At 43.4% G+C, this 23,825-nt stretch overlaps 1 protein-coding gene across 1 annotated transcript in view; it reads right to left on the bottom strand.

Moving 5' to 3' along the window:
- The window catches only part of BEND4 (BEN domain containing 4), a 140,131-nt gene that overhangs the window by 30,451 nt on the left and 85,855 nt on the right, over positions 1–23,825 (bottom strand). The window contains exon 3 of the mRNA XM_040418925.1: positions 19,639–19,730. Coding sequence (XP_040274859.1) covers positions 19,639–19,730 — 92 coding nt within the window. The remainder of the gene's footprint in view (positions 1–19,638; positions 19,731–23,825) is intronic.

The following is a 23,825-nucleotide window of genomic DNA, read 5'->3' as shown; positions in this document are numbered from 1 at the left end:
TAGCTCATGAAGGAAGTCGCAGGTGTGAGCTGGCCTGGTGGGTATGTAAGGTGTGTGATAGGCTGTCTGCACACATATTCTAGCTGCTGTCATGGGTAAAAGGGGCGACTTATCAGAGTTGCAAAGAGGGATGATTGTTGCCTTTTAGGCCAAGGGTGCCAGTATTTCTGAAACTGAGAACAGTGCGCTGCTGTGGTGAAAGTATATCGTGAGAGGACAAATGGCCCCATTGTGAATAAGCGACATGGACACTGCGAAGCACCACATGCCATTGAGGTGAGAGATGAATGTCAGCTATGAAGGTGCGCGGGGAAGGATCAACAGCTACACTGGAGCAGCTCACTGCCAAAATGAACTAGGCGGCTGCCAGACGTGTGTCCAAAACAACAGTTAAGGGAACCATACTGCAAATGAAGCTCTAAAGCAGACAGATGGTCACTGCACCTCTGCTAATAAAGTTGCATCAGCTGCAGTACTGGAATTGGACCTCCATTAATGTCACGGCTGTGTCATGGTCTGTTATTGTGGACCATGACACTTTTGCCGTGCATGCTTGTTGCCGGTGGCAACATGTTGTTTTGCATGTTTTGACACTTCCCCTTTAAGTTGTGTGTCCCTTCCCATTCTGTTGTGCACGAGGTTATGTTTGTATGCACTGTGACTCCTCCCTTCACTTGTGGTTGTCCGCGGCAACATCTGGTGTTGTGTGCATGTGGTGGCAGTGTCTCGGCCTGTTGGCTGTTCCTCAGGACATGGTTGCCAGGCATGCCGTTGCTGGCGGTAACAAGTGAGTATGTGTATTCCCCTTTGAGTTGCTGTCTTCCCTTCCCTGGTGTTGGAAGGGTTAATTCCCTTCGGTGTGAGTGAACACTGGGTGTGTCTGTGTGGCTACTTGGGCCTATATAGCCTCTGCTGAGAGCAGTAGTCAGAGGGGTACTCCAGCCTTGGTTGCAAGCTGGAGGCACCCTCCTGGTCCCATATACCAGCTGCCAGTGAGGGCCACCCTTGTGGTCATAGAATGTGTTACCTGATGTTATGAAAATGTTGTTATGTGGTGTCTGTTATTTATTGCAGCGTATGGTTTTCTGGGTTCCTGTGTGGTGTGTGCTCTGTCTCTAATGTTGTTGTGGACAGCAGCACTTAACTTGGGTTCAAGGCTCTGTGTCTGTGGCAGGTAGGTGTGGTACTAGTTGCACTTACCTGCCATTGCCATATGTCTGTTTCTGACCCCCTTTCCATGCAGCTTGGCCAGTGAGACTCCTGTTCCTCCATATCCAGAAGGAACAGGTCGTCTTACCCTGCTCTTAGTTTAGGGCCACCTGAGGGCTAGCAGGGACTTCTAGGTTCTGGAGCATGAGCCCTCCTACCATCAAGGTCAAGTTAGGAGTCAGGGTCAGATTAGGGATGCGATTAGGAGGTGACCGGCTCCCTAATTCTACTGTCCTGGCCAAGCAGCGATTAACATTTCGTGGCACCGCACGGCTGAGGGTTTTCCCCATCCTCAGCCGTGACAATTAATTGGCAAGGGGATGCCTTCTCTGATGAACGCCGTTTTCTGCTTTATCCAGTGGACTGACGTTGGCATTTCAGGCGTGAAACATCAGAGAACAAACACCCTGCAACTATTGCTGGAAGAACACAAGCTGGTGGGGGCAGCATTATGGTTTGGGGAAGGTTTTCCTGATATTCTCTAGGCCACTCATCCATGTGGGAGGCACTCTCAACCGATCTAAGTATGAATCTATCCTTGCAGATCATGTACACCAATACATGCTGTTTGTCTTCCATGGGGGTGATGGGATCTTCCAGCAAGACAATGCGACATGTCACATGGCTAGAGATGACCAACACTGGTTGGAAAAGCATGACCAAGACTTCCAAGTGCTTCCCTGGCCCCCTAATCCCCCAGACTTGAACCCGATTGAGCATCTGTGATTGTCATGTTTGCTCTATGGTTCCTTCCCTGCGCACCCTCCATCAGCTGTGGGGTGCACTGCAGTCAACATGGCTCCAGATACCTGGGACAACCTACCAGGACCTTACTGAGCCCAGCCCGTGTAGCTGCTGTCCGTGCTGCACACGGCTAGCTGGTGGTCATAATATTGTGACTCTACTGTGTATGCATGTAACCAAACAACCTCCCTCTGCCCTGCCTGTGGAAACAAATTATACTGCATGCATACATTATTGATATAATATGGATACACACGAGCTGGCTAGCCCATAGTGATCATATGAAAATGCTTGGACTGTGGGAAAACGTCTGTATGTGGGTAAGTAACTGGCTCAGTGATAGAAAACAGAGGGTGGTTATTAATGGTGCACACTCAGATTGGGTCACTGTCACTAGTGGAGTACCTCAGGGGTCAGTATTGGGCCCTATTCTCTTCAATATATTTATTAATGATCTTGTAGAAGGCTTGCACAGTAAAATATTAAAATTTGCAGATGACACTAAACTGTGTAAGGTAATTGACACGGAAGAGGACAGTATACTACTACAGAGGGATCTGGATAGATTAGAGGCTTGGGAAGATAAGTGGCAGATGAGGTGTAACACTGACAAATGTAAAGTTATGCACATGGGAAGGAATAATGCAAGTCACCCGTACATACTAAATGGTAAACCACTGGGTAACACTGACATGGAAAAGGATCTAGGAATTTTAGCGCTGTAAAAACCAGTGTCAGGCAGCTGCTACCAAGGCCAATAAGATAATGGGTTGCATCAAAAGGGGCATAGATGCCCATGATGAGAACATAGTCCTACCACTTTACAAATCACTAGTCAGACTACACATGGAGTACTGTGTACAGTTCTGGGCTCCAGTGAACAAGGCAGACATAGCAGAGTTGGAGAGGGTTCAGAGGAGGGCAACTAAAGTAATAACTGGAATGCGAGGACTACAGTACCCTGAAAGATTATCAAAATTAGGGTTATTCACTTTAGAAAAAAGATGACTGAGAGGAGATCTAATTACTATGTATAAATATATCAGGGATCAGTACAGAGATCTCTCCCATCATCTATTTATCCCCAGGACTATGACTGTGACGAGGGGACATCCTCTGCGTCTGGAGGAAAGAAGGTTTGTACACAAACATAGAAGAGGATCTTTTACGGTAAGAGCAGTGAGACTATGGAACTCTCTGCCTGAGGAGGTGGTGATGGTGAGTACAATAAAGGAATTCAAGAGGGGCCTGGATGTATTTCTGGAGTGTAATAATATTATAGGCTATAGCTACTAGAGAGGGGTCGTTGATCCGATCCAGGGAGTTATTCTGAATGGAGTCGGAAAGGAATTTTTTTCCCTAAAGTGAGGAAAATTGGCCTCTACCTCACAGGGTTTTTTTGCCTTCCTGTGGATCAACTTGCAGGATAACAGGCCGAACTGGATGGACAGATGTCTTATTTCAGCCTTATAAATGATGTTACTATGTTACATGTGGGGGCCAAAAATACAATGGCAAAAGAGAAAACATAAAATCAAACAGAAATGCAAGCAGATCTATATCTACAAATGCAATATGTCAGCCAGAACTTCAGACAGAGATCGGCTTGCTCAGCTTTCTTTCTAAAGGGAGGATATCAATGATAAATAATGTTATAAAATAAATCTTTTCTCATTAGCATGTAAAAATACACAATAACAAGAATCTTTGGCTTTGCAGTAAAATATGTAGATGATGCACAGATGATATCAAATGGGGCTCTGTAGGGAGGTTTACGATCGTGCTGCAAGTCAGCAGAAGTTTTTTTCTTTTCTTAAGGAAACAAATGTGCTCTTAGTGTTTATGATCCATGGAAATAAATACTGGAAAAGTCCATTACTGCTGAGTCCACACAGACTTTAGTGCCCTAAACAAGGCAATTTTTATATTGACTGCTTTTTTTCTTTTAAACAAACCCAGAAATGTTGTGGAACTGTTATGGCTATGGATACCTTTGGGGTTTTTTTTTTTTTTACTTAAATTCATGTATTTGTGGCTGAAAGCATTTTTGCATTAGTTTTTTGTTACAAATGTTGCACGGTTTGGGTTCTGCAGCTTTTATGTATCACAGTACATTGCAAGCTGCATAATGCCATTTATTAACATATCCATTAGCTCGGTCTCCAGTCCCTCTCTCTACTGTGCTAAAGGCTGATTTATGACCAAATCCAAGCTGAATGTTCAGGACAGAGGCTGCATGATGGATTTTCTAGTGAATGGCATTCATTCTGCAGTTTGCTATGTATCATGATACATGGATGCTGCAAAAGCCAAAGAGCACAATGTTTTTTTTATTAAACCCTGTGGAAAAATGCTTTTTTTTATGCCTAAAACACAGGCATTTAAGTAAAATTAATTTATTTTCATAATAACTACCGTACATAGATTTAATGAATTATTTCTTAAACTCCCCTAAGTAATGTGAAGGTTCATGAGCTCTAAAGGCAAAAGGTTACAAGAAAAATATTCTGGTACTGTTCATGGTACTGTATGCTAAATGACACTGTACATAAATGTAAGAAAGAACATTTATCCATCTAGTTTTACCATGACCTAGGTAAAGCCTAATACACATGGTAGAGCCGTGGACACTCTGTATGGTGCCTATGTACGCCACCAGAGATATGTGTATCTATCTAATCTATCGATCAATCCATCCATCCTTTCTTTTTCATATCTATCTATGTATCATTATCTATCATATCTACAGTCAGGTCCATAAATATTGGGACATCAACACAATTCTAACATTTTTGGCTCTATACACCACCACAATGGATCTGAAATGAAACGAACAAGATGTGCTTTAACTTCAGACTGTCAGCTTTAATTTGAGGGTATTTACATCCAAATCAGGTGAACGGTGTAGGAATTACAACAGTTTGCATATGTGCCTCCCACTTGTTAATGGACCAAAAGTAATGGGACAGAATAATAATCATAAATCAAACTTTTTCACTTTTTAATACTTGGTTGCAAATCCTTTGCAGTCAATTACAGCCTGAAGTCTGGAACGCATAGACGTCACCAGACACTGGGTTTCATCCCTGGCGATGCTCTGCCCGGGCTCTACTGAAACTGTCTTCAGTTCCTGCTTGTTCTTGGGGCATTTTCCCTTCAGTTTTGTCTTCAGCAAGTGAAATGCATGCTCAATCGGATTCAGGTCAGGTGATTGACTTGGCCATTGCATAACATTCCACTTCTTTCCCTTAAAAAACTCTTTGGTTGCTTTTACAGTATGCTTTGGGTCATTGTCCATCTGCACTGTGAAGCGCCGTCCAATGAGTTCTGAAGCATTTGGCTGAACATGAGCAGATAATATTGCCCGAAACACTTCAGAATTCATCCTGCTGCTTTTGTCAGCAGTCACATCATCAATAAACACAAGAGAACCAGTTCCATTGGCAGCCATACATGCCCACGCCATGACACTACCACCACCATGCTTCACTGATGAGGTGGTATGCTTAGGATCATGAGCAGTTTCTTTTCCTTTTCCATACTCTTATATTTCCATCACTCTGGTACAAAGTTGATCTTGGTCTTATCTGTCCATAGGATGTTGTTCCAGAACTGTGAAGGCTTTTTTTAGATGTCGTTTGGCAAACTCTAATCTGGCCTTCCTGTTTTTGAGGCTCACCAATGGTTTACATCTTGTGGTGAACCCTCTGTATTCACTCTGGTGAAGTCTTCTCTTGATTGTTGACTTTGACACACATACACCTACCTCCTGGAGAGTGTTCTTGATCTGGCCAAATGTTGTGAAGGGTGTTTTCTTCACCAGGGAAAGAATTCTTCGGTCATCCACCACACTTGTTTTCCGTGGTCTAATGGGTCTTTCGGTGTTGCTGAGCTCACCGATGCGTTCCTTCTTTTTTAGAATGTTCCAAACAGTTGCTTTGGCCAGGCCTAATGTTTTTGCTATCTCTCTGATGGCTTTGTTTTGTTTTTTCAGCCTAATGATGGCTTGCTTCACTGATAGTGACAGCTCTTTGGATCTCATCTTGAGAGTTGACAGCAACAGATTCCAAATGCAAATAGCACACTTGAAATGAACTCTGGACCTTTTATCTGCTCATTGTAATTAGGATAATGAGGGAATAACACACACCTGGCCATGGAACAGCTGAGAAGCCAATTGTCCCATTACTTTTGGTCCCTTAACAAGTGGAAGGCACATATGCAAACTGTCGTAATTTCTACACCGTTCACCTGATTTGGATGTAAATACCCTCAAATTAAAGCTGTCAGTCTGCAGTTAAAGCACATCTTGTTCATTTCATTTCAAATCCATTGTGGTGGTGTATAGAGCCAAAAATTTTAGAATTGTGTCGATGTCCCAATTCTTATGGACCTGACTGTATCTATCTATCTTTTCCTCCTTTTTTCTTTTTTTCTATCTATCCAACTTTTCAGCAATGTTATATATATATATATTTAAATGTTATTTCCAGGGACATCTTTCGGGTACTGTACAGCTTTGTATGTCACAGATGACACAATTCAATTCAGTAAATGTAGCTTTGTCGAAATCATGTCACTTGAAAGGGTTCATCAATAGGTCTAGGGTAACAAGAAGCCCGAATCTGCAATTTATTCTATAGAAATGCCAGAAGATACTCTTACTTTGATGACTTGGAAAAGCCGTTCCAGAACTCTATTTTTATATGACAAAGGGAAAAATACACAGTGCATCACTGTCTAATAGAGAAGAGGTAGAAGCAGCACACCTTCTCTCCTTCTCCTCTGGCATATTGATTACATATACGTCAAAAATATAGGTCTGAACTCTACAGCGTCATTGATCTGCAGAATCTTTCCAAGCAACCACAAGATTAATTACATTGAAATTGATGAGGCAATCCATGCGCCAGTCAGTAAGGACAGATGAAAGGTGCGGATCTTGTGATTGGTGTGACTGTCATAGAACGCAGGATCAATTGATCAATCTCACGTTCAATCAATCAAATGTTCTATGGAGGGATCTTTCCTACCTTATAATCTGATTATAATAGTCCAGCCTTCCATTTTCAATGATTAATTACTGATAAGAATATTAAAGGCACGTCTACAGCGACTGAAAGTAGAGCAGAGGAGTCCACTGCGGAATTTGCTGAGAATCCACAGCATAAACTGACAAGCTGCAGATTTCCAATCCATAGTGCAAGTCAACATACAGCGTGCATCATGGTGACCAGAGCATTTCTTCATAAGAGAAATGGGTCCGTCTTCCATGATTTCATGACTTATACTTGGAATTGTAATTGCTTAGTATACGCTAAGTGGAAACATTTTAATTGGCAGTGTGCTAATATGAAGGACAATACAAAGAATATTTTTGTAAGTCTAGGTTTACACCAGGTCACATGTGCAATGTCAATGGAAAGTTATGAAATTTACCATCTCTGATATCACTGGAAGAATAGTACAAACCACCACCACCACTATTGGTTTGTGTGTGAATGAGTATGGCTATAAACATAAGATAAAAGCTGGCACATTTGCCCATATCAGCAGGACGGACTGACCATCTAATGTGTGTGGAGGCCACCAAACATTTCCCTAATGGCAGATGTCAGGGTAAAGAAGGATCTGATATGTTGGCATTAAACATGGCAGATCTGATTATTTCCTTCTCTCCACTGTAAACACATGTATACTCAGCCAAGTGGTACATGCAGGCATATTGGGGAGCTAAAACCATATCCTATGGAGTTTTCTGGGAATTCCATACTGATAGCCTATCCTATAGATCAAGGGTGGGGAACATCCGACCCGCGGGCCGCATACCATTTCATGTGGCCCCCTACCAGAAAATGCTAATGAATGGAAGTGGTCATTGGCATGCGGGAGGCACAGGAAGGTGAGAACAGCGCTGCACTGGCTGAACTCACCTTCTCTGGTCTTCTTCTGGCCCCACACGTACAGTGTCAGGCTGTAGTGCACGTAGATACGCACTATGACCTGGCGCTGTGCGCTGTCAGGTCACAGTACAGCGCGGCAGGAAGAAGACCATGGAGGGTAAGTGAATCTGCCAAGTGGCAGTGCAGTCGGGAGCTGGAGAGGTAAGTTTATTTTTTTATTTTTTTTTTAAATGTCTCATCTAAGGTCTGATTGGGGCTGATCTGAGGGTGGGAGGGCTGATCTGAGGCTGGGGGTCTGATCTGAAGCTGGGGGGGTCTGATCTGAGGCTGGGGGGGCTGATCTGAGGCTGGGGGAGCTGATGAGTGTTTGATCTGAGTCTTGGGGGTCTGATCTGAAGCTAGGGAGTCTGATGGGGGTCTGATCTGAGGTTGGGAGGTCTGATGGGGTGTGATCTGAGGCTGGGGGATCTGATGGGGGCTGATCGGGGGCTGATCTGAGGCTAGGGAGGGTCTGATGGGGGTTTGATCTGAAGTTGGGAGGTCTGACGGGGGTGTGATCGGAGGCTGGGGGTCTGATCTAAGCCTGATGATTGTCTGATCTGAGGCTGATGTAGGCAGGGAGGTCTGATAGGAGGCTGATGGAGGTGGGGGAGCAGATCTGAGGCTGAGAAAGGGACAAAGGCAGGGACAGTTGCGAAGAAAGAGGCAGGAACAGTGGCAGGGAGAGTGAAAGCTGGGTAAACCCCTCTCTGGACCCCTCTGGGATGAGCTTGGCTGCCATTAATGCCAAATAAAGAGCTAAATAGATGACTTCCGGTTCCGGCGCCGACATGTGAGAGCGGCAGGCACGAGAGCTCTGATGCAGTTGTATTTCATATAGTTGCAAATTGCCCGTATATCGCCAGAACTCGAGTGAATACCTACCCTGAATCACCGACTACAGCGCATGGATCGATTTCTGACTAATATGGGCAAAAAAACAAAAGGCAGAGCGGTTTCTCCCTCGCGGTCCGAGGACCCGGCTGATGCAAGAATGGCGCCTAAGGTACCTGAAGCGGGTGCGGCGGTCGAGCTGAAGGGACACTCAAATGCTCCGCCACAAATTGATTATAAGGCTCTTGCGGTGGAGGTAGATACATTGCTGGCACCGGACATGCGGGAAACCTTAGCAGCGTCGGTTACCAATGTCATGCGACAGTTGCAAGAGGCGGTCCAGCAGCATGAGACTCGGCTGGATGAAGCTGAGGGCCGCATTCAAGTGCTGGAGGACACCACGGAGTCGATTTTATCAAAACTCCAGTCAGCGGTAGCTGACAACAAACGCTTGTGGGAGAAGATTGAAGATCTAGAAAATAGATCCCGGCGCAACAACCTACGGTTAGTGGGCCTCAAAGAATCTATTCCTCAAGGAGATTTACTTACCATCTGTGAGCAGGAGTTGCCTCAGGCCTTGGGGATAGCAAGGAGCTGTAAAGTGGAGCGGGCTCACAGAGTGGGTCCTCCTCGCCCTGTCATTGAAAATCAGCCAAGCAGCCCAAGACAGGTTATCATGCGTTACTTGGACTATTCAGACAAGGAGGCCACCTTCAAGGCCTTTAAAGCTCACAAGGAACCGGTCATACTGAGGGGCATGAAGATTCTCTTGTTCGGTGACTATTCCGCTGAGGTTACTAAGAAGCGTAAAGCTTTTTCCCCACTGTGCACCCAGTTACATCGCGGAGGAGTTAGATTCGCTCTAATTTATCCGGCCACCTTGAGAGTGTTCAAACTGGACGGTTCCAGCAAGACCTTCACCTCACCTGAGAAAGCGGCGGCTGAACTTGAGGGAAAAATGGGTCCAGTAACGAGAGGCCAACGGAACCTACTGAAAGGTGCGCAGGAAGATTTGGTGCAGACTTCTGACCAGCAAGATGATCCCCGACCCAAGAGACTGCGCTGAATACCGATCTGTAAAGTATCATTGCTGTCAGTCTTGGTCTGAGGACGTTTTCTCCTTACAAGGAGATTGTGGAGATAGAGCTGATGTACGAGCAGGGGTGGTGGAAGTCATCAGTTTTGTCTATGTCTTAATTTTCTGCTTTATATTTTCCTTTCAACTGTTTCGGGGGGTAAGGAGTTTTAGCCTGATATCACATGAGGAAAAAAGTGAAGTTTATTAGAGCTAGGAAGTGGGCACTAGGTAGATCTGTAGTGCGCTTTGCTCTAGGGATGTTAAATAAGTTGGGGGGGCGGGGGGTTGGTTTTATCATGTTAGTCACACGCAAATGTCTGTCTCAATTGATTCTGTTTTTTCCTGCTGTGCAATGGTGAAATTAGTGTCATGGAACGTTAAAGGCCTCTTTCACACGACCGTTGTGTGCACCCGTGGCCGTTGTGCCATTTTCCGTTTTTTTTCGCGGACCCATTGACTTTCAATGGGTCCGTGGAAAAAACGGAAAATGCACCGTTTTGCAGCCGCATCCGAGATCCGTGTTTCCTGGCCGTGAAAAAAATATGACCTGTTCTATTTTTTTCACGGCCAACGGTTCACGGACCCATTCAAGTCAATGGGTCCGTGAAAGAACACGGATGCACACAAGATTGGCATCCGTGTCCGTGATCCGTGGCCGTGGGTTACTTTTTATACAGACGGATCCGAAGATCCGTCTGCATAAAAGCTTTTTCATAGCTGAGTTTTCACTTCGTGAAAACTCAGAACCGACAGTATATTCTAACACAGAGGCGTCCCCATGGTGATGGGGACGCTTCTAGTTAGAATACACTACAAACTGTGTACAAGACTGCCCCCTGCTGCCTGGCAGCACCCGATCTCTTACAGGGGGCCGTGATCAGCACAATTAACCCCTTCAGGTGCGGCACCTGAAGGGGTTAATTGTACTATCATATCCCCCTGTAAGAGATCAGGGCTGCCAGGCAGCAGGGGGCAGACACTCCCCCCCTCCCCAGTTTGAATATCATTGGTGGCCAGTGCGGCCCCCCCCGCCCTCTATTGTAATAATAGGTTGGTGGCCAGTGCGGCCCCCCCCCTCCCTCTATTGTAATTATTCGTTGGTGGCACAGTGTGCGCCCCCCCCCCTCCCTCCCTCTATTGTAATAATTCGTTGGTGGCACAGTGTGCGCCCCCCATCGGCCCCCCTTCCTCTATAGCATTAACAACATTGGTGGCCAGTGTGCGGCCTCCCATCTCCCCCCCCCCCCATCATTGGTGGCAGCGGAGTTCCGATCGGAGTCCCAGTTTAATCGCTGGGGCTCCGATCGGTAACCATGGCAACCAGGACGCTACTACAGTCCTGGTTGCCATGGTTACTTAGCAATAGTACAATAGTAGAAGATTCATACTTACCTGCTGGTGGCTGCTGCGATGTTCGTGTCCGGCCGGGAGCTCCACCTACTGGTAAGTGACAGGTCTGTGCGGCGCATTGCTAAATGAACTGTCACTTACCAGTAGGAGGAGCTCCCGGCCGGACACAGACATCGCAGCTCCCAGGTAAGTATGAATCTTTTACTATTGTACTATTGCTAGTAACCCGCTGCCACCAATGATGGGGGGGGAGATGGGAGGCCGCACACTGGCCACCAATGTTGTTAATGCTATAGAGGGAGGGGGGGCCGATGGGGGGCGCACACTGTGCCACCAACAAATTATTACAATAGAGGGAGGAAGGGGGGGGGCGCACACTGTGCCACCAACGAATTATTACAATAGAGGGAGGAAGGGGGGGGCGCACACTGTGCCACCAATGAATTATTACAATAGAGGGAGGAAGGGGGGGGGGCCGCACTGGCCACCAATGATATTCAAACTGGGGAGGGGGGGGGGTCTGCCCCCTGCTGCCTGGCAGCCCTGATCTCTTACAGGGGGATATGATAGTACAATTAACCCCTTCAGGTGCGGCACCTGAGGGGTTAATTGTGCTGATCACGGCCCCCTGTAAGAGATCGGATGCTGCTAGGCAGCAGGGGGCAGTCATGTACACAGTTTGTAGTATATTCTAACTAGAAGCGTCCCCATCACCATGGGAACGCCTCTGTGTTAGAATATACTGTCGGAAATGAGGTTTCACGATCTAACTCATATCCGACAGTATATTCTAACATAGAGGCGTTCCCATGGTGATGGGGACGCTTCAAGTTAAAATATACCATCGGATTGGAGAAAACTCCGATCCGATGGTATAAAAGGGACTCCAGACTTTACATTGAAAGTCAATAGGGACGGATCCGTTTGAAATGGCACCATATTGTGTCAACGTCAAACGGATCTGTCCCCATTGACTTGCATTGTAATTCAGGACGGATCCGTTTGGCTCCGCACGGCCAGGCGGACACCAAAACGACTTTTTTTTCATGTCCGTGGATCCTCCAAAAATCAAGGAAGACCCACGGACGAAAAAACGGTCACGGATCACGGACCAACGGAACCCCATTTTGCGGACCGTGAAAATATACTGTCGTGTGCAATAAGCCAAAGGGTTACGTTCCCCACAAAAGCGTAATATGATCTTGAAACGTTTAAAGCATCTAGGAGCCGATATCGCCATGCTACAGGAAACCCACCTTATGGAAAATGATTTTAGGCGCATGGAAAAATCCTGGGTGGGAAAAGTTGTGGGTTCTCCCGCAGTGCTTCATAAGGCAGGGGTAATGTTCCTACTACATAAAAATCTAAAATATGATATCTTAGGAGTCAACTCAGATGATTCAGGGCGTTGGTGTACGCTGCATTTGAAGTTCAATTCAGAAGAAATTAAGTTACACAACATATATGGCCCCAATGGTGAGAATAAGACCTTTTTTGCTGAGCTGGTAACCAGGATAAATGGAGGTTTGGTGCCCAAACAGATAGTTGGGGGGGATTTGAACACAGTGGTTAGCACTTTAGAAGACAGAAAGCGTGCAGTTAGAGGGTCAGTTCTCCCTCATGTTCATGATACAGTGCTGGAACCCTTTTTGAGAGACACAGCCTTAATTGATGCATGGAGGTCGGCCAATCCTGACGACAGGGATTTCACTTTTTATTCATCTCCTCATGACTCCTGGTCCAGGATCGACTACCTTCTAGTATCAGATTCTCTGAGAACGAGAGTAGTGGATTCAAAAATACATGACATGGTAATCTCGGACCACAGTCCGATTTCTATAACGATGTCTGAGATCCAACCAAAGGGCCAAGATATTATTTGGAGATTTCCTGCTTACCTATATAATGATGAAAACTTTAGGGAGATTCTTAGAGGATGGTATCTAGAGTATAGAGGAGATAATATGTCTAGTCTTGAAAATCCGTCTTTGTTTTGGGACACAGCCAAGGCCGTCCTTAGAGGTAGGATAATAGCTTCTGCTAGGGGATTGAAAAAAAAAAATCTCGGACCGCCTTCAGGAACTTAGTTCCTCCCTGCGGAGGGCATATACAAACTACCAGACTAGTATGACCTTACAAAACAAGGAAACTTGGATTATTGCTAAAAGGGAGTTTGAGCTCTGGTATGAAAGAAAAATGAAATGTGATATGTCTAACTTGGAGAATAGGTATTTCAGGGGAGGAAACAAATCTGGTAAAATGTTGGCCAATCTTATCAAGAATTCTAGACGTCAGAATCACATCCTGAAAATAGCTGATACTGGAGGTAGTATGCATAATAAACCAGAGGAAATAGTCTCTATCCTAGGAGATTTTTATAGGAACTTATATAGAGATCCGGGTCCCAAGTCCCGGTTGTCTTCCTTTCTCTCCAAATGTATTAATCTGCCTACTCTTTCCTCAGCCCAGTTAGATGCATTGAACGCCCCTATATCTGAGGAGGAGATCCGTATAGCCATCAAGGGTTTAGGTCTACATAAAGCCCCGGGTCCAGATGGGTTTACGGGAGAATTTTACAAGATGTTGGGAGATGAGCTAAAAGAGCCCCTAGCTGCAGTGTTTAACGGTATGTTGGGGGGTTCCCCTTTGTCATCATCTGACAACTTGGCGTATATTAAACTAATACCAAAGCCAGGAAAGGATGCGACGGATCCCTCATCATACCGTCCAATATCTTTAATTAATGTGGACTTGAAATTGGTGGCAAGAATTATAGCGGACAGACTCTCTTCATTTATGCCGGGGTTGGTGTCTCCGTCCCAATCTGGCTTTGTCAAGGGCAGAGCGGCTGTTTCCAACATCAGAAAGGTACTGGCGGTGCTGGATGTGGTCCAGTGGAACACTTGTCCTTCTCCGTGTCCGTCGCTCCTGGCGATTGATGCGGAGAAGGCATTCGATAGTGTCAGGTGGGATTGGATGGATGAGATACTAGATAGGATGGGTTGTGGTGGCCCAGTAAGAACTTTTATTTCAGCGCTTTATACTTCCCCTAGGGCGAGGATAGCTATTCCAGGTTTTTTGTCACCTTCATTCCCGTTGTGCAGGGGGACACGTCAGGGGTGTCCGCTTTCCCCGCTATTATTTAATCTCACTTTAGAACCTTTAGCTCGTATGTTAGAAGGGGGAGAGGTCTTTAGAGGGATCAAGGTAGGGCAGAAGGAATTATTCACGTCACTTTTCGCCGATGATGTTCTTCTGTTCATGGCCAACCCTTTGGAGGACATGGAAAATGTTATCCGTCTCCTTGACTCCTTTGAGCCAGTGTCAGGGTTTAAAATAAACCGTGATAAATGTGTTCTGATGCCGCTAAAACCAGTGATGGCTGGAGGTAGATTTCCCAGTATATGCGAGGGTATTTGGGTTAGTGATTCCCAAATCACCTATCTAGGCATAAAAATAGGAAGGTCTCCTTCTTCCCTTTACAACCTAAATTATCTCCCCTTGTTTAAAAAAATTAAATCTGATCTCAGCAGGTGGCAGAGCCTTCCCTTGTATTTGTCCGGTAGGAGTCATTTACTGAAAATGATATGTTTTCCTAGATTACTCTATCCTCTACAAACGATACCAGTACTTTTGAAACACTCTGATGTGCGTGACCTTCATTCAGTGATCACTAGGTTCTTATGGGCAGGTAAGAGACCCCGTATAGCCTTAGCCAAGTTGATGTTACCTAGAGAGTTGGGTGGCCTTAATGTACCAAACGTTAGATTGTATAACCTGGCATGCCTTATTAGGCATGGTTTAGATTGGGTGCACGAGACTAGCCATTTCTCCAATTATGGCCTGGAAACACAGTTGTCTCACCCTTGGCCATTAGTGAATCTACTGCACTCTAGGAGACGGGCTCTACCCCAGCTTCTGAAACACTCATTGATAATTCGTGATACAATGGTGGCATGGAAGGAGGTCCTCAAACTAGCCAAAAAACCTTATTTGGCCTCCAGAGTAATGGGTATTTGGCAGCATCCCGAATTTCCGCAAGGAGTGGCGAATAAGATGTTCCAGGTCTGGAGATCTAGGGGCATTAAAACATTACTTGACCTTCTACAAGTTACAGAAAAAAGATATCTCACTTTTCCAGAACTCTGCCAAAAATATAGTCTAGATAAACATCATATGTTAGCCTTCCAGCAGGTGTATTTTTTCTGTAGGGATAGATTAAGAGATGTAGCAAGTGAATGCACAGGGGCCTCCTTGATTTTCTCCCTGGGAGCGGAAAAGTCCAGGCTCTCTATATCTTATATATATAAAGTGTTAAGGGAATCAGGTAATAAAGCCTCAGCCCAGTTTCTCTTTAAAAAATGGGAAAAGACGCTAAACGTTGCAGTCGCACCTGAAAAAATTCTTCAGGGTTGGCTCAGAGTGTGCAAGGCGGTGCCTTGTGAGGTGTGGAGGGAATCTCACTTGCGTTTAATGCATTCAGCCATTTATGCTTTCACCTTTCCTAAAAAGCCAAATAAGACAGATTTTCTTACTGCCTGCCCGAAATGTGGGGTGGTTAAAGCAGATCTGGCTCATTGTGTATGGTCGTGTCCTCAAGTTTTTTGGGTCTTCTTGTATAAAATTATAAAAATGTGTATTGCCTCTTTGCTCATGTAACCAAAAGTATTGTAAATTTTGTATGTTGGTGACACCAATAAAAAATATTTGCAAAAAAAAAAAGAACTAAATAGATAACATTCTCAACTTAGACTGCTATTTGTGGTCAAAATGGTGCCTGTGCTATTTGTAATATATAGTGCAGGCGCCATTTTGTGCTGTAAAAATACAGCGCTCTAGATTTTTTAAATTGAAGCACAATTTCTGTAACTTTCCCCTAAGTCGGTTATATGTTTGACCAAATATAGCCGTCAAATTTTTAAGTTGAGAATTTTGTATGGCCCCCGAACGATGTTACAAATATCCAAATGGCCCTCGGCAGCAAAAAGGTTCCCCACCCCTGCTATAGATCATCAGTATCTGATTGATAGGGGTCTGACTCTCAGCACCCCCACTAATCAGCTGTCTCAAGAAGTGAGCAACACGGCCAAGTAGCAAAAAGGCAGCACTCCAAAATCAGTAAAAAATGAATAAAATGCTTTTATTCACCCATGTGGATAAGCGACGTTGTGTATCCACATGGGCGAATAAAAGCATTTTAATAATTTTTTACTGATTTTGGAGTGCTGCCTTTTTGCTTCTTTGTGCATTGGGCAATAGTCTAGTCCCTTCGGGCGTGCACCCTTTTTTTTGTTCAAGTTGGATGTAGTGCTGCCAGATTTTTGCTTTATACAAGTATTAGACCAGTGATAATTGGTCCTATGGCCTATGTTCAGCTCAGTTCCATTCATGTGAAGAGGCCTGGGCTGCAATACCAAATAAATCCGAAATACAATGTGTGGCACTCTTGCTTGCTATGCTGTGATGAGGGCACCGTGGCCACTTTAAACTACTCATCAGCGATGGTGGACACCTACAATCAGACACCAATGACCTATCCTATTCAAGTTCGAGTTCGATCCTTCTATCATGAAGAATCAAAACAGAATTCCTCTTAAAGACTTCCGCGGTGCATTCTATCATAGAATTCCGTTATATTCCATGATAACGGAATCCATAAAGGAATTCCAACAGAACCCGGACTTGAAAACACAAGTTCACTCATCCCTAATCCTGAGGATAGCCCATCAAAAACTCCAGGAAATCCCTTTAGGCCTGTTTTATGATTGTCACCCTTAGGTGCTCTTCAGTGATTTTCCGCTTACATGGGACTATGACTATATATAAATGAAGGAATCGCCTCAACTAATACATTTCTACCCAATCAGGACATAAAACTAAAGGAGTACATTTTATAAATCTGTCACCAGCTTTGTTATTTAGTGTAATATGCAGCTGATTTAATATACAATGCAGTTCTTATTGTGGGGTAATTGTGGTTAATCTTGTACACACATTTCTATTATGTTTCTAAAGAAGTGAAGTCAACAGTAACTTAAGATAAATACCGACTCGTGATATGTGTGAAGTCCTATGGGACTGGAGAAAAAGTGTGGGTAGGCATAAAAGCTATGCAAAAGATAAGATGTGATCTTCAATTAACATATCAAGACGCCTTCCATCAAAGTGACGTGAGAGTTGGATACTTTGCAGGAGGCTACAGTGCCCTCCACCTTCAATAACTTTCCGAGACTTCTGGGAATTGTGGAGACAACTTGCTTATATAAATGCACATCATTGCTGTGAACAAATAATTTCATTATCATATTTTAGGAACAATCCAAAGAAGCGGAAGATGAAGACTGGTGGAGTAAGACTTAGTCAGGTCCATAAATATTGGGACATTGACACAATTCTAACATTTTTGCCTCTATACACCACCACAAACAAAATGTGCTTTAACTGCAGACTGTCAGCTTTAATGTGAGGATATTTAGATCCAAATCAGGTGAACGGTGTAGGAATTACAATAGTTTGCATATGTGCCTCCCACTTGTTAAGGAACCAAAAATAATGGGACAATTGGCTTCTCAGCTGTTCCATGGCCAGGTGTGTGTTATTCCCTCATTAGCCAAATTACAATGAGCAGATAAAAGGTCCAGAGTTCATTTCAGGTGTGCTATTTGCATTTGGAATCTGTTGCTGTCAACTCTCAAGATGAGATCCAAAGAGCTGTCACTATTAGTGAAGCAAGCCACCATTAGGCTGAAAAAAACAAAACAAGCCCATCAGAGAGATAGCAAAAACATTAGGCGTGGCCAAACAACTGTTTGGAACATTCTTAAAAAGAAGGAACGCATCGGTGAGCTCAGCAACACCAAAAGCCCGGAAGACCACGGAAAACAACTGTGGTGGATGACCGAAGAATTCTTTCCCTGGTGAAGAAAACACCCTTTACAACATTTGGCCAGGTCAAGAACACTCTCCAGGAGGTGGGTGTATGTGTGTCAAAGTCAACAATCAAGAGAAGACTTCACCAGAGTGAATATAGAGGGTTCACCACAAGATGTAAACCATTGGTGAGCCTCAAAAACAGTAAGGCCAGATTAGAGTTTGCCAAACAACATCTAAAACAGCCTTCACAGTTCTGGAACAACATCCTATGGACAGATGAGACCAAGATCAACTTGTACCAGAGTGATGGGAAGAGTATGGAGAAGGAAAGGAACTGCTCATGATCCTAAGCATACCACCTCATCAGTGAAGCATGGTGGTGGTAGTGTCATGGCGTGGGCATGTATGGCTGCCAATGGAACTGGTTCTCTTGTATTTATTGATGGATGTGACTGTTGATAAAAGCAGCAGGATGAATTCTGAAGTGTTTCGGGCAATATTATCTGCTCATATTCAGCCAAATGCTTCAGAACTCATTGGACTGCGCTTCACAGTGCAGATGGACAATGACCGAAAGCATACTGCAAAAGCAACCAAAGATTTTTTTAAGGGAAATTACCTGACCTGAATCCGATTGAGCATGCATTTCACTTGCTGAAGACAAAACTGAAGGGAAAATGCCCCAAGAACAAGCAGGAACTGAAGACAGTTGCAGTAGAGGCCTAGCAGAGCATCACAAGGGATGAAACCCAGCGTCTGGTGATGTCTATGTGTACCAGACTTCAGGCTGTAATTGACTGCAAAGGATTTGCAACCAAGTATTAAAAAGTGAAAGTTTGATTTATGATTATTATTCTGTCCCATTACTTTTGGTTCCTTAACAAGTGGGAGGCACATATGCAAACTGTTGTAATTCCTACACCGTTCACCTGATTTTGATGTAAATACCCTCAAATTAAAGCTGACAGTCTGCAGTTAAAGCACATCTTGTTTGTTTCATTTCAAATCCATTGTGATGGTGTATAAAGCCAAAAATGTTAGAATTGTCTTGATGTCCCAATATTTATGGACCTGACTGTATAATTACAGGTAGGTCAGTGTTAGGAATGATCAGGATTTCTAACCTTCAGTGGTGCCACACAAGGCTTTGGTGAAAAGGAGATTTTAATCTGAACACATCTGTAACATTGGGTTTGCACATCAAAGTTGCAGTGTGGTGCATTTTCTGTTCGTATCACTTGTAATTTGCCATTAAAGACATACGGTAACTTGCCACCATACATGACAATTTAATAAATCAATACCTAAAGTTAGCCAAAAATTGTTTCTACTGGCAAGTAAAATTACCAGTTTCCCTCGTTGCTCCTAGAGGCTCATTTGCATATATTAAAAGTGCATTTTTCTCGGTAATGCAGGCACATATGAACATGGGACCAACACAAATGCCTTCAGTTCAACCAGTTTCATAGTTACAACTCTGCTGAGAGATGCCCCTTAAGTCTCCACTTCATATGACCCCCGGTAAATAAGATTTTGTGTGCTAGTCAAAAACAGAATTCTCAGTTCCACTTTAATTACATCCTAAATAGTCATTTTTAGGCACATTACCTCAGAAGGCTGCTCTACGGGTTGTGGTATAACCAACTGATTGTGATGATGAAGAACAGTCTTCAAGTAGTCTAACACTGTCTGGCAGGGCACTGTAAAAGACAAAGAAGTCACAAGTATACCAGCTAAAGTCATGAGCTGCTATCTAAACCAACAAACATTATAAATTATGAATTTCTGAGATAAAATGTCACTCTTCTTCTGGAACATTGTAGAGTCTGGTGAGGCCGTAAGTGCACTTAATAAAAATTCAAACTTTTCCGCATCCCTTAAAGTAAAGGACGCTATCTCATACAAATTAAATTCCTGTTAAAAGTCAGCATTTCATTTTTTTCTCATTTTCAAATGAAATGCTAATGAGGTCGTTAGAACCTTAATTATATCTATTCCAGATGGTTAATGTTTTGAGATTGAGCATGAAGATAAAGTCACTCTTAAATCTGACCTTAGTGACATATTTCCATGGTTGCACGACAAGTGGAAGTTTCTTCTAAGGCCGCCATGAGATTTGCAAACAGTGTCAATAATTCATAAAATGCAATTGTATGAAAGTCAAAAAAGTACTAAACTTTCATACAATGATATTCTCAAATTATTTCATATCCTCCATGAATATTTTAACAATACAGACTTTGTCCATTCCTCTGCATTACAATGGTCTTCCAATTAAAGTGGATCCGTCACAAAGGGACAAGTTAATTAAACATGTTCCCAATGACTGGTATTTAACCCCTCAGATGGCGACAGAACTCCCTCTGTCCTCCGATCGGAGCTCCCGCGGTGAAATCGCAGAGCTCCGGTTAGTTACTATGACAGCCTAGGGTCTTGTGAAGGCTCCCAGGCCTGTCATAATAAGATGCCTGGTGCTATAGGAACAGCTTGACAGGCAGCCAGTAAAAATTCTGACTTTAATAGGATTCTATTGCAATCTATGGTGCAACCAATCAGAGGATCACATATTCAAGTCCCCTAAGGCGACTAAAAGTGACAGAAAAAATAAATAAATAATAAAGTAAAAAAAAAAAAAGAAAAAAATATTAAAGATTCAAATCACCCCCTTTCTCAATTTTTGATATAATAAAATATAAATAATAAAATAATTGCTGCATCCAAAAATGTCCAAACTACCGTATTAAAATGTGGGTGTAATGGAAATAAAACAAAAATGTGTGATTTGTAATTTTTGGTCAGTTTGTCTCCCCCAAAAAAAGTAATAAAAAGTGATCAAAAAGTTGCATGTTCCCTTTAAAATGGTATCAATTAAAACAACAGCTTGCCCTGAAACAAGAAGCTATGGGTGTCAGAATATGGTAATTCAAAGAAAACATTTTTTTTTTATAAAGGTTTTTATTTTTTTAAACTCCTTCACAACATCAGTTATACATGTACAGGATGTCGGGTCTTCAAAAATGGCATCCTCTCCGAAGCGGAGTACCTGCTGTTTCGTACAGCAGACACCCGCGGCTAATGTAACCACGGCATTTGAGAAGCTGGAAACCCGGAAGCCCGAGCGTCACGAGCAGGAATGCCTCCCCCCTGTGGGGAACGGGGAAGGCGTTCCACTGCAGTAATGAGCCTGAGCCTGTAATAGGCTTCTAGACTCATTACTTGTATATTACAATTCAGGCCAGCAGATGGCAGCACTGAAATGTAATATAGCTATTTCTGTATAGGATTATGGAGAAAATTCTATTACCCTATACAAATTGCAATCTGATGATTGCATATTGTGGTCCACTTAAATATATAAAAAAATGTTTTTTTTTTAATCAAAATTCAAATTATCCCTCTTTACCCAAAATCTAAATAAAAATACTTAATAAAAAATTCAACATCATGGGCATTGCTTTGTGTGAAAACTCCCGTACTATTAAAATATATAAAAAAGTATCCCATACGGTGAATGGCGTAACGAAAAAATAAGAATGGCCAATTCATCATTTTTTCATCACTTTACCTCCCAAAAAAATTAAATAAAAAGTGATCAAAAAGTCATAATTTTTCAAAAAGTTTTTATTTTTTTCAGTAGGAAAACGCAAGAAAAACTATACATATGTGGTATCGCCGTAATCGTACTGACCTGGAGAATGAAGAGCACAAGTCAGTATTACTGCAGGGTGAACGCTGTAGAAACAAAACCCATAAAACTGTGGCGGAATTGTATTTTTTTTCCAATTCCACCTTATTTGGAATTTCTTTCCAGCTTAGTGGAATTGTGGATTTTTTTCAAATTCACCCACCATTTTCCATTGGTAAATTAAATGGTGTCATTAAAAAATACAACTTGTCACACAAAAAAATAAGCCCTCATTTGGCTAGGTGAATGGAATTTTTTTTTTAAAGTGATGTCTCTTGGAAGGCAGGGAAGAAAAACCAAAACCGTCCTGGTCTGTAAGAGATTTATCCCATTACCTTTTTCTTAAGTTCAAAATAATACTAACCTATTCCTTACAATCTTTTTAAAGATATCTTGCTCTGTACGGCAGTTGAAATGGAAGGAAGTGGGTTGAAATCTGCCATATGGAACACAACCCAGATCAAAGATCATGAAAATGTAAGGTTATACTGTTATTTGCTGAAATTACAGACGTCCGCTGTTGTTCCCCACTTTTCCCTGGTGACATGACAAAACTGTGCTTTATGCATGTGACGATCAATAGAGCATTGCAGTGCTATCAGAGTTCAATATAAAATCTGGAATAATCTGCTCATCAAGTTCATGACCATCTGAGAGAAGACACACAATGAAAATCCATAGGTGACAGGAGAATAACCACACACTAAATAACAGATTAGGGATATTATAGTAGAATCCAGTGACGACAGGCCGAAATACTAAGCCGCACGATGACTGCATGTAATCTCCACCAGTAAAGAGAGATGCTGAAATCCTTTCTTAGAATTCTGTGTTAAAAAGACAGAGGGGGAGATTTATCAAACTGGTGTACAGTAGAAGTGGCTTAGTCGCCCATAGCAACCAATCAGACTCCACCTTTCATTTTTCAGAGCTCCTTTGGAAAATGAAAGGATCAATCTGATTGGTTGCTAGGGGCAACTAAGCCAGTTTCCCATTGCACCAGTGTTGATCAATCTCCTCCAGAATTGTTACTTATTTTATTCTGAGAATTCTGAAATAACGATTAGGGTAATTTCCATCTTAAAAGGGTTTCTGGGAAAATCATTTTCCTAAAACGAGGGCAGACTGAGCAAACCATCAACACTTGCCCGTCTCTGTCATTCTGATGATGCTTAGGTCCTCTCGCTCCTCTCCACTTTCTGGTCTCAGACTCCACACACAGGAAATGGCTTAGGCTGCCTATGCAGTCAATCACCGGTCACAGCTACGTATGACCCTAATAATAACAAGTCATTTCCTGGGTGCCGAGTCCAAGACCAGGAGGTGCCAAAGAGCAGGACCAGAGCAGTGTTGGAACAGCAGCAGTGGGAGATCGGTGTTGTAAATAATGATTACTTTTTAAATTATTTTTTACTCATTTCAACCCCTCATTTAAGGAAAATGATCCTCTAAAAAAAAACTCCTTTAAGCATTTTTAGCATAGCAATCAACTCCAGAAACAAGTCCACGGCAGTCGCCATAAAGTTCAATGCGTGTAACTGTAAGGCTACTTTCACACCTGCGTTAGGTGCGGATCCGTCTGGTATCTGCACAGACGGATCCGCACCTATAATGCAAACGCTTAGATCCGTTCAGAACGGATCCGTTTGCATTACCATGAACAAAAAACATTTTTTTTTGTTCATGATAATGCAAACGGATCCGTTTTGACTTTACATTGAAAGTCAATGGGGGACGGATCCGTTTGAAAATTGAGCCATATTGTGTCAACTTCAAACGGATCCGTCCCCATTGACTTACATTGTAAGTCTGGACGGATCCGTTTGCCTCCGCACGGCCAGGCGGACACCCGAACGCTGCAAGCTGCGTTCAGGTGTCCGCCTGCTGAGCGGAGCGGAGGACAAACGGTGCCAAACTGATGCATTCTGAGCGGATCCGCATCCACTCAGAATGCATTAGGGCTGGACGGATCCGTTCGGGGCCGCTTGTGAGAGCTTTCAAACGGAACTCACAAGCGGAGCCCCGAACGCTAGTGTGAAAGTAGCCTAACTCCTCCAGACTTCAACAGAGGGGGTAAACAGTGGCACCCTTCCATTGAACTCTTTGAGAC

Source organism: Bufo bufo, chromosome 2, assembly GCF_905171765.1.
Source record: "Bufo bufo chromosome 2, aBufBuf1.1, whole genome shotgun sequence".
NCBI classification, from domain to species: Eukaryota; Metazoa; Chordata; class Amphibia; order Anura; family Bufonidae; genus Bufo; species Bufo bufo.
Note: the sequence above shows the minus strand (reverse complement) of the source record. Positions and strands in the feature narration are given on the sequence as shown.